Here is a 12107-nt window from a genome sequence, read left to right as displayed (position 1 = left end):
TTAAAAAAAAATGATTTTTTTTGGTCGGTTTTCTTTTTTAATAAGAGTTAAGATATAAATGTCCATTTGAGATTTACTACATAATTTTATAAATTAAATCTTTAAATAAATAACTTGGTTCATTTGAAGGTAATAGAAATACAGTAACTGCTCCTCGACCTTAACCATTTATTTTAAACATTAAAATATTTTAAGTACATTTTATTCATAGAAAAAACAAGGAGGCATATTTTTAAAAATTGATTCTATTTTTAGGCCGGTTGTTGACCAAAAGTAAGTATAGCATAGTACACTGAGTTTTCTTGAGTAAGCTTTTACAGTTCCAGGTCTACATAATCATTAAAAACTCATGAAGGTAAGCTATTGGTCAACATCCTTAAAATTTGCATTTTATACAGTTAGAATAAAACTTTAATTCGTAATATTTTGAATTTTTTTTTTTTAAAACTGGTAGTTAATGCTTTCATTATGATGGTTTAGCTCCTAATGATTTGTCAATTTCTTCTTTCGTCATAATTCCTTTGAGGATTAACGTGTAAATGAGCTGCTCTTTTGAGTTACCAATGAAGCAGTTATTAAGGAACGCAGGGAAACCTCTATAACCATCAATCATCGTATAGAGAGGAATCCTCATTACACCCATCACCTGAAAAGGAATTGCATAGATAAAGTTTTTTAAAAAAAAAAAATTAAATATAAACGAGCAATATATAATCCTTCATTGTGTGCATCTAAACAATATTCCATACTGTTAAGGCCACCTCAAATCGACTATGTCTTTTTGTTCGAAGGCTTTAAAATGAACAAACGACAAACTGGTTCGGATTAAACATTTATTTGGTCAATTTAAATATTTTAAAAACTAAAACTAAAATAAACAAAAAATGACTAATAATGAATACAAGTAAAAATAAAAAGGCCTATCAGATAAAAAAAGTAAAATAGTTAGATGAATTATGAAAACGAAAAGAAACTAATTTAAAAACAATACAAATAAATATATAAAATAAATACTAGTAGACGTAAGGTTGTTCCACTCCGAGAGGTCAGAGGAAGAGTGCTGCCCAGATGTGTAGGTTGCAGCACTGTAGCTCAATACACCGCTGCAATGGTCCAAAGTTGGTTTATTTTTTTTTTTCTTACCTCCAATTTTATTTATTTTACAAACACATACAGTATATACATTTATCTTAACCTAAGATTATATATACACATATTTACAGAAGTTGGTGTAGTGGCTCATCGATAGTTCAAATATCCATAAGTCAAGATGACCACACTGTCACTTATTAAGGGCAGACAGGGTCTAATTATTTTAATGTATTAGGCGAGTCAACTAAACAACAATTTTTATTCATGTCGAAACGCAGATAAGGTCTGGTTTCGGACTGTAATGTCTGTTAACCCACTCAAAATGTCAATAAATAGTATCAAAATGAACGCAGGTAGGGCTGGTTACACATGGTCATGGCCACTAATTATCTGGAACTCATATTAAAGTCGAAACACAGAAGTGGTCTGGTTCCGAACTGTAATGATGGTTAACTCACTTAAAATGTCCAAACTATTAAATTATGAAGGCAGGCAGGGCTGCTTAGACGCAACCCCATGGCCACTAATTAGCCGGAACTGCTATAAAAAACGAAGATCGTTGGCCCATTGCTAGGCAACCTCTTAGCGACGAATATCAGCCCTTAGCAACTGTCTCTATTATTCACTATAACACACAAATATAATTATATATTTTTTTCTCAAACAACCAAATTCAACTAAAGCATTATAAATAAAATTAAACGCTATTAAATTTAACACTAATACTAACTAACTATTATTTACAAGGTAATAATAAAATATGGTGTTAACACATACACATATAGTTAATTATTAAGAAAAATATTCTAGTAAAAAGAAGTTATGCTCCGTCAGCAAATTATTACCTCAGATCCATAATCATGTGATTTTAAACACATTTTTTCAATATCTGTAAACAGGCTTAAACTGACTTCTTTTGCAAAAAAGTGAAGAACTAAATCCTTTTCTTCACAGTAATGAGAAACCACATGGTCCTAAAATTAATATCATATAGAAAATTACAAACATTACAATGCAGCTAAATTTTAGAAAAGGATAAGTACATAAAGCTATCATGTGCTCAAATAAAAGATATCTTACACCATGTTTCTTTACCAAACAGAAAAAAAATCAACATTTTTTTGTTATTATTTAAGAAACACTCTAACCATCTTCATCATTGTATAAATATAAGATAACATGCCAACAAAAGAAACAGTAAAATTAAGTTACCTGCATCTATCCATAAAACCTACATAGGGACACCGTAAAAGGTGAGATAATGTCATGTGGGACAAAAATAGGCCAACAAGGGATTAAGCAAATAATAGCTTTCAAGTGGATTATCCATTTAAATTACATATCAAAACTATTTAAATAAAACTATGACACTTGGTATAATTGTAAAAATCTACAAGTGTTTTCACACTTCTCTAATACCATCTATAACTCTCAATTGTTGTTATTAAGTAAATATTTTATTAAATTATTAAAATTAAATATTCTATGTTTTATCACTTCATTGGACCCGAGAAAAGAGTTGCTTCTTGTGATACAAAGAATTAATTTTAATCACAGGTAAATAATATACTTATATTCTTCCACTACCAGAGCCCTGTTTCATAATGAAAGTTAGTAGAATTAAATCACAAGGCAAACTACGAAATACAAGCACTAATACTTGCTTCATAATGAAGATAACTATTAGTGATATTATAGGAGTTAAAAAAAAGTGAAATGCAGTATTGTACAAGTCAGTAAAATTATACAAGGTACAAACTACCAAACTAATAGTATTGGTTTGTATTATGAAACAGGGCTCTAATGATTGGCGAGTAGTCGTTGAACTTTTATTGATGTCATATTATCACTCTATCATTAATAAATGAAACTCAGCAACAAGAAAAGTGGTAGTGAGACAAAACTCAGAATGGTAGAATTTTAGAAAAATACAATAAAACATATATTTGAATAGTATAAACTTTATTTTAAATTTCAGGTAAGTATTTAAGGAAGAAACTATTTCAACATAAGTTTTATAGTATTTTGAAGATGTGCTTATTTTTGAACATAGATTCAATGTGATAAGAACATAATCGGTGGGTGAAGGAAGTGGACTGTTAATGAGCACAAATAAGTGAAATTATCTGTGCCTAAAAATAAAATAATTTTCATTTATTAGTGTTTATTATTACTCTACTGACCATAATATCTCTCCCTTCCTTCCATTTCCCAGACCATCTTCCCATATATAGTATTTAAAAGTTGATTTTTACCTAATAATCAGTTTTTAGTTGTGTCACTTTTCTAGCAGGTGAGCAGAAATATTCTACAGTTAAAAGGTTATATCAGTGAATTTCATATTTTAAATAAATAGTTATAAAAAAAAGAAGAAAATCTTACTTTAGGATCAATTTTTAACTTTTGTCGGTCCATGGCCATTTCTTCTTCCATTTCTCTAGTCACAGCTTCTTCAGGGGTTTCACCTAAACAATAAATACTACCAGTAAACTGGTGTAGTTTTCAACAATACATACATCTTACATTATGTATACACAATTGGCTATGCTTTATTGAGACATTCTGTTGAAATAGAACCAAAATAGGCTAACTGAGCACAATGTATATTTTATCTGGATTATCTCTCTAGGAAGTCTCGTGAGTCAATTCTTTTAAAATTTTTTGAGGTTAATCACTTCCATTTTTGAATGAATTATTTATTATTTATTCATGATATTGTACGTTTCGGGACCACTGTCCAATATTCATGCACTATAAAAACCTCTTGATTTCATATGGGAAATCATGTCAACCATTTGTGCATCTTTTGGGACATTGGTCCCAAAACGTTGTACAATATCATGAATAAATAATAAATAATTCATTCAAAAATGGAAGTGATTAACCTCAAAAAAAATTAAAAGAATTGTATATTTTATCATTTTTTCATGACTAATTATCCAGTTAAATTTAAAGGGGAAAGATGAATATTTAGTCAATAATACTAGTACATATATGGTGGTCTAATGTCAAAGTGAAGCTACGATTTTCAAAATGGGATATCTGAAAATTTATTATAACTGTTGAAAAAAAAGGAAAAATCAACAATTTAGTTGATAATAAATAACAAAAATGGATAAGAAACCATTATGATACAACAGGTAGTGCTGAGCTTATTATTTAAAATGTAGATTTCAAAATAAAGACATGAAAAAGTAGGTATAATTATCATAGAATGTTGAATAATTTTCCAAATAATATTAATAAAGAATATTTGGTGTATACATAAAAAGGGTAAATCCAGAATAGACATATTTTCTTATGTTGAGCCATTTTAAAGTTCATAAATTTATTTAGTGATTTGTTTAAATATAAGAGAAAACATGTTTAAATAGGAACATGGTCCATCTATACTGGAATTTTGTAGGATAAAAGAACCACAGTGTAGTAAAAAATAAATAAGGTTCCGTAGGATTAAAACCCAAATGAATAAACCATAAATGAAGAATAATGTTTACTATTCATATCAAAAAAAGGCATAGCTACAAATAATTAATTTGAAGCCTAAATTAAAGTCAATATAATATAAATAAATTTTTGATCATAAAAAGCTCAGAATGATCACCCTTCATTAAAAATGGTTTTTTTTTGCCATGATTCTTTGAGTTTTCATTACCATCAATTGGGACTACAACTCATCACTGGGCTTAGCCTTTTCAGGCAGCTTTGGCTAAAGTTATGGCTAGTTTATTCGATCAAGTACAGAGTATTTCGATTTCAAACACCAACCAGCTTCCTCAAATCTTTTTTTCCACCATCAGGCCATCATAATTTGGAGGGGAATCGCAGTTGTGTTCTATGCAATCCTCCATCAAGAAGTTTTCTTGGAATCTCACAGACATCCATGCTCGCCACATGGTCCACTCATCAAAGCCTACCAGGCTTTATCATTTTAACATTTGGTACCTTTATATAAAGGACACATTTTGAGATATTTTCTTGAGAGGCACTTTCTTTGGGTTGTCTAGTAAAGTGGCATGAATTTCCTGACTTTTTCCATATTTTGTCTAAATTTTTCCCTGCCATTTTTGAATCTATATTACTTTTTATCTCATTAAGCATCCATTAATTAACAATAATTACATATTAATCACTACTATTTTTACTTATTAAATTTACTCATCAAGTCTTGACCTTAAAAAAAAATAAAATTAGCCTCGGAGATAGAGAAAAGCTGGCAAAAGAATGGGAGATGGTAGAATGAATTTTTTTGTTCTTAATTGATTACAAAATTTCCTGTGGTTTATTGAATAAACAAAATAATAGACCTAAATGGACATAATCTACAGCTTCAGTGGAAAATATAAAATAATATATCACCTCTTAATGGTTTAAAAAAAAAACCCTTTTGGTACTTTCACTTTATTTACCATGTTGTTAAATATTGATTTTTCTTTTAAAAAAATAAAAAATCAATCAAAAAGTATTTTTAAATGAATATTTCTTCACTATCACACCTGAACTATGAGGGACAGTAAAAAGTTAATTCCATCCACTTATTATTGTAAATGGTAATCCATGGAATAACTTATCTTTCTAGACATACCAGTTGCTCGAAAACTGCTGGTCTGATATGGCCCAAAGTTGAAAAAAAGGGTGAGGTTTATTGAGAAAACAGAACTATAATTTGTTTTATCAAATTCCTTCCACTGTGTTCACTGACATAGGCACAAATTTATTTTCAGAGACATAACTATATATTCAAAACAGCTCATTCAGTTTTATACCCCAAAACAGCTTATTCAGTTTGTTTTATACCCAGACGACAAATCATTGACAATGAAATATTGCAATACGGGTAATCATGGTTCCAATAAAAATAGTGATCAAGCTACATTTTTTTTTAGACTTTTTAAAATGATTCTGAAATAATTTTTAACTGTTGTATTTTCAGAATTTTCCAAAATTAAAATATTTCCTGACTTTTACCAGTTTTACCAGTTGCTAGACCTGTTTCTTGTTTGTTTTTTAAAAATATTATCATTACTTTATTTTATGTGATATTATAAATAGTGTAATGAGTGATTCCTTTACACCCTTATATTAATTAGCGGGTCGATCTATCCCCAATATTCCTGGTTTATGTATCCCATTTGTCCAGGATAGATGGACCATACCTTTGTAACCACATGTTAATGATATACATACTAAGTATAACAAGAATTACACGAAGCTATTCTATAGATAATAAAACAAAATTGTCCACTTTAAATAATTTAACATGAAATATACATTGAGATTAAAAAACTTGTTTACTAATCAAAATAGAAAAATCTCTAATTATCAAAACCAATCAAATAAAGGCAGAATAAACAAAATTATAACTAAGAGAACTAAGATGGCACTAAAACTGCTGATTCAAAAATTATTCAACTGGTGCATCAATCTAGATGGTCTAGCAATCTTGGATTTATCTTACTGATAAATTAATGGATGTGAAGAGTATTTTGAGAATACAAATTTTATTGACAAAAATTAATAGTGTTTACAATAATAAGTTAGTGTAAGGAAATATTTAGTAATGGAATAATGGTAGATAACAGATATTGTATGATGTATGTAGGTGTTCTTGAAAGAAGAAACCTGAAAATGGTTTGAGATATCAAATTAATTGAATAGTGAATAGAGTTTAATAAAAATTTGATAGTTGTTGACCATGAATATTATATGAGGAGGGGATCAGTAAAGAATACAAATAAGTAAAACTTATTTAATCAATGTCAACGTTCTGGCCAAAATTTAAGGTCTTCATCAGGGTCAAGAACAAAAAACGAGATAACAACCATAATGAATAAAAGGAACAGCAGAAGATAACAGATGCTATAGGTACATAAATAGTATTGGAAGAAAAAGTATAGAGTAAATACTATAAGAAAAAAGATAAAAGCATTATAAGAATACAGTAATATTAAAATTATCAAAGAGGGAAGAAAAAGTGAATGGTATTGAATTGAAAATTGAATTTGATATTCACCTGAAAAAATTCAATGAAAATTCAGTAAGTAACTATACGTAAAAAATGTAAATTATTTAAAACTAAAATTAAGAAAGAAACTATATATGTAATTAATTAAATATAAAGGTAAAATAGCTGAATTAAAGAAGTTGAATATGGATTTATTCAGATTTATTATTAGAGAGAAATGCATTATTCATCCATGCTGCCCAAATACATTGGGTTGCTACATTACACAGCAAACCAATCAATCCATGATCAGACATCTACACAATATATATATATTCGTATGTTATAACAAAAAAAAAAAAATTTCCCCCTTTTTCCCTCACAAACAAAATTAGTCTACAAATCTATTCTCCCTATCTCACTCTCTCAGATCTCCCATTTCCAGTGATCCGCTATCCATGTTAGATCCGCTAAACAAATTTATCATCAGATAGCAATAGGTAATGAGGGTAATGGCATACAAATGGGTAATGGCCAGGTTGAACAGTGAAGGCAGACAAGGGGCCACCCTGAGGCACCCTACCCCCCTCTCCTCCCTGCACCGCAAGATAACTGATCTGGCTAGTGGTATGGGTTCTTATATTTAATTTGATTTTGTTTGTGGCTAGGAGAGCCACGATCACCTTGTGAGGTCAGGTGACATGCCTCTCCAGTAAGCTCACTATGTGTCCAAGACCAACGCAGCCAAAAGCGCCAACAACGTCAAGAAAAACCACCGCACTATCTTTTTTCCTATTCTTAGGATCTTTTATGATTGCGTTGATGCTTCTGGTGCTTACATCCATTCCCGGTAGACCATTGATGAAGCCCCTTTGATTTTTTCTGAAGGTGAAATGCTTTCTCAATTCAGAATCCAGAACCGTTTCAATGCACAATCGAGTATATTGTGCGCCCCTGGCGTAAAGTCTCTGGTACATACTCCACCTTCGGTATGATCTCCGCAATATACTTATATGTGTTACCTCATATTGTTACCTCAAAGTATTTTATTGTGCAGACCAACACACCATCTGGCCCCGGCGATGAGTCCAATGATGTCGATTTGATAGCCTTCTTCACCACCTGAACATCAATGGACGTCAAATTTGGCATCAGGGCACATTTCTCGTAATCCGCACGTTTGCGGAGATTATCTATTAGAAGAGGCTCCTAAAATACTTTTTGATGTCGGCTAACTTTGGTAGGCATTGCTTGGGAGCGTCAGCGTTCACTATGCTCTATACCACTTTTTATCTTTGATTGTAGAATTATATTGAGCAAAATCATAGTTGTACTGCTCCTGCCGATGGTTCCTATCTACCTTATTAGCTCTCTGTGGATTCGATACCTTCCCCACACTCTTATTGGCCATTTCAGTTTTATTCCTTCTTCTCATTTTATAGAATTTAATGGCAGAGTGCTGTGGGCCCAGCAGTTTGGCGTTAATATTTTTAAGAAAATTAAAAAAACCGCCTACTGCTTTGTCGAAATCCGCAGAGTTGAATTCTTTTCCTTTCATAATATCCTGAAAGACAACCGACCATTTACTTATTTCTAATTTGATATGTTCCATCTCTCCCTCTCCGACTTCCTGATCTCTTGTAATATTAATTTATTACCAGACACAGGAACCAATTCACCTGTATGGAGGACCCATTAAAAACAATATCAACAGCATATACTGAATCTCATAATTTGAAAATATGAAGACAATAATATCAAATACTGAGGAAAAACAAAAACAATTATTAAAAAAAATAAATAAATAATTATTAGGATATAAAAGTTAACACTATAAATAAATAAATTGTTAAAATGGGTTAAAACTATACGAGCCATTAAGCTAAAATATAAATACAAACATTTAAAATATAGGAATATGATAAAAAAAAATCATAAAATTTAATAATTGGATAAAATTTGTTAGTCAATTGATAAAAACCTAAAATAAGTTAAAATTTAATAAATAATAATTGGTTTTAATGTGCTAGTCAATAGATTACAAAACATATAAACAAGTATTCAAAAGGACAGGTTAAAAACAAATAAATAAATTCAATGAGATATAAAATCCATCTGATTATCCTCCCATATCCTACCGACACTGCTAAATTCCTGAATGTCTATCTACGTTTGCACATTAATACTGGAAATGAGAGTTAACACTTGAAAGAGTGAAGAAAAATTTTAAAAAAATTATTGAATAAATGCAATTAATCAATCTTTTATCTAGCCTAAAATTTAAGGATCAAATAAGAATTTTATTTTATTGACTTTTAAATTTTTATAATATTATTTACTTATTAAAAACTTAAAATAAGAATAAAAGCATGTTTTTTTAAACCTAAGTTACATAAATATAATAAAAGAATAATACCATCATCAACAAGACCTCCTGGGAAGCCTAAATGACCATCGAACCTCATCTGCATCTGTCAAATGAATAAAAATTCCCATAAAAAAAAAATCAACTTTACAATTTACAAAACAATAGTTTGTAATGAACACTCAGTCTACAGTTATAATTATCTTAAAAATTAATTTTCATAACAATAAATTTTTTACATTCGAGCATAATACATTATTTAATTTTAGTGCAATATTTTTAACATAGTCAATAATAGAAAAAAATCAAGACGGCATTATTCATTAGTGTTATTAGTGTTTATGAGAACATTATTAATAAAAGTTACCAAACACTTGTTTTTTTAAAAACAGAATCAGTATCTTTTAGTGGTGATTTTTATGTACTTTACTCGTCAAGGTTTTACTTTATTATGACCAATAAGTTATTATGATAAAATTTCATTGTCATTGCAAAGAATTCTTTTCAAGTTTAGACACTATTATTACGTGATTCAACTGTTAACTCTTAATTTTGTTCGCATTAAGAAACAATGATATGAAATAAAAATAACTTTTATTCTTTGACATACATTCCTATAAAAGTTCTCATTTCTAATAATATTTGTCTAGCTTAAAATAATAATTATAAAATAAAACACGAGACTGATTAATTAAATGAAAATAGAGAAATTATAGATAGATTTATATGTGAACATATTTGCACAAATATATAATAAAAATAGTAATAATTAAATGAACATACTCTTACACATTGTTCTCGCATATATGCAGAAAACTGATAATTGAAGAAGTGGAGAAATAATTATGTTGAAGAGGTTTTGCGGATCAAAATGGTAAAGGAATTTGAAAATGATGTACCACAAATGATTAAGAATGTTTTGAAGGAAGAAGTTCTATAAGAAAAATTATGAGTTTGTAGGCTAAGATCTCATGTTCAAAGAACGGACAGATGGATATGGTATAAACAAATTAAGTATGTAGGAAGTCTGTTAGATCCTAAAGTATAGAAACTAGAAAAATATTCCTTTCAGTTAACAGGGTACCTAAAGCCATATTTGTCGTATAGTAATAAAACTTTAGCTTACTATCTATTTAGCTTACCAGAATATTGGCTTTTGCATAATACTCGTCTTCAAGAATAACTTTTCCATCGTTGATAGAGTAAACCATGCAATGAGATGCATGCAGGCTTGTTTTGTATTTGTCATTATTTAAATCTTCTTTTGCGATTTCTATATATTTTTTCTCTTGCCTCATCATTTTATAATTCCAGAGCCTATTGTTCTAAAATAAATTACTAGAGTTAATTACATCACCAAAAAAAAAGGAAATTACTACCTATTTGAAATATAGTGCATATTGGAATAAAAGGTAATAGAAATAAAGATTGGTAAATATAACAAAAAACAATACAATTTTTTTCCATTAATTACAGGTCAATTAATACTAAAATATTGTAAAAGAAAATTTGTCGCATTAAACTAGCAACAATCAGAATACTGATTCAACCTGAAATTTATGAGAATTTAAAACTTCATACAGTAAAGCAATGTATATATGGAAGTTTTTATTAAGTATTTATCGAGACATTGATTTTTGAAACCCACCCAATTAGTTCAAATAACATCATTTAGGTGTTTTTTTAAAATAATAACTCAACTGAAAAATAGATGAGAGTAAAGCTGTAGGAAATACACAAGTGTTTGTAAAAAAATATCCTAATCAGTTAAGTATTTTTCAAAGTTATAGATTAAAAAGACATACCAAAAGATAGCAGTGATGAAGTTACTGTAATTCACTTGTGGTTCTTAGATAACTTTTGAATTAAATGTAAATACAGAATATTGATGTTAAGTTAGAGTTAATACTGACCAAAACTAAACATTAAAAATTATTTAATGCTCAGTTAAAGGTTAAAGTTACCCTGTAAATCGTATAAATTAATAGGCATTAAATTGTACACTTGAAGTCAGTTGTCAACCCATGTAACCTAATTATCATCTGCCTGATAACATGTCAAATGTAGTGGGGCACCCCAACCTGATATGACGTGAAGCAGCCAGCCAGCTGATTACCCACGCCAACATCGACTGATCGTTACTGGCAACGAAGGTGGCGGTCTTTGTGAAACATACATTTATCAGTAATTCTGGAGTTTTTGTTCCAATTTAACTTAGCAGTTTTGACCACTTAAAACATCGTTTTCAGATTTCTGTTTAGAGTTTTTTTTTTCGATTTTTGGCAAAAAAGTGATATAAAGTTCTTAGGTTTCTTTCTTATTTTTTTTAAACCTGAAAAAGAAAAAACCTTCAGTCCTTTCACTCACGAACAGCTAGCAACTCAGGAAGAGTGTCGCTTGCTCTTCATAGACCGACTTTGGTGTTATCCGAGGAGATGCGACGGTGAAAGCAGTATCTTGGAAATACCTTCTAATGTTCGATGTTGGATTTCGCAAAGGACGATCTACATTAGATCATTTAGTCACTTTAGAGACCGAAGTCCAATACGCATTTATCAACGGACAACAAGCGATTGCAGTATTCTTTGATATGATGAAGTCATTCGATAGTATAAGCCATACAGCCATCCTTCAAAAATTAATGTCTGTGGGAATCACTGGACAAATGTATCGCTTTATAAAGCAATTTCTCTCTAACCGTCATTT

At 29.7% G+C, this 12107-nt stretch overlaps 1 protein-coding gene across 4 annotated transcripts in view; it reads right to left on the bottom strand.

Moving 5' to 3' along the window:
* Positions 1–148: 148 nt before the first annotated feature.
* The window catches only part of LOC106678633 (U8 snoRNA-decapping enzyme), a 16558-nt gene continuing 4599 nt past the window's right edge, over positions 149–12107 (bottom strand). Inside the window, exons 2-7 of one of the 4 annotated variants that reach the window (XM_024358683.2) lie at positions 11483–11868; positions 10544–10726; positions 9453–9507; positions 3475–3557; positions 1938–2066; positions 149–646 (exon numbers count right to left, since the gene is read on the bottom strand). In XM_024358683.2, the coding sequence (XP_024214451.1) occupies positions 467–646; positions 1938–2066; positions 3475–3557; positions 9453–9507; positions 10544–10702 (606 nt within the window). In that variant the 5' untranslated portion in view covers positions 10703–10726; positions 11483–11868 and the 3' untranslated portion in view covers positions 149–466. The other 3 variants (XM_014417262.2, XM_067053408.1, XM_014417261.2) reach the window with 3 other exon arrangements.

This window comes from Halyomorpha halys, unplaced genomic scaffold (genome assembly GCF_000696795.3).
Source record: "Halyomorpha halys isolate HHAL.00 unplaced genomic scaffold, Hhal_1.1 Scaffold151.1, whole genome shotgun sequence".
NCBI classification, from domain to species: Eukaryota; Metazoa; Arthropoda; class Insecta; order Hemiptera; family Pentatomidae; genus Halyomorpha; species Halyomorpha halys.
The sequence above is the reverse complement of the archived record's forward strand: the minus strand, read 5'-3'. Positions and strand labels throughout refer to the sequence as shown.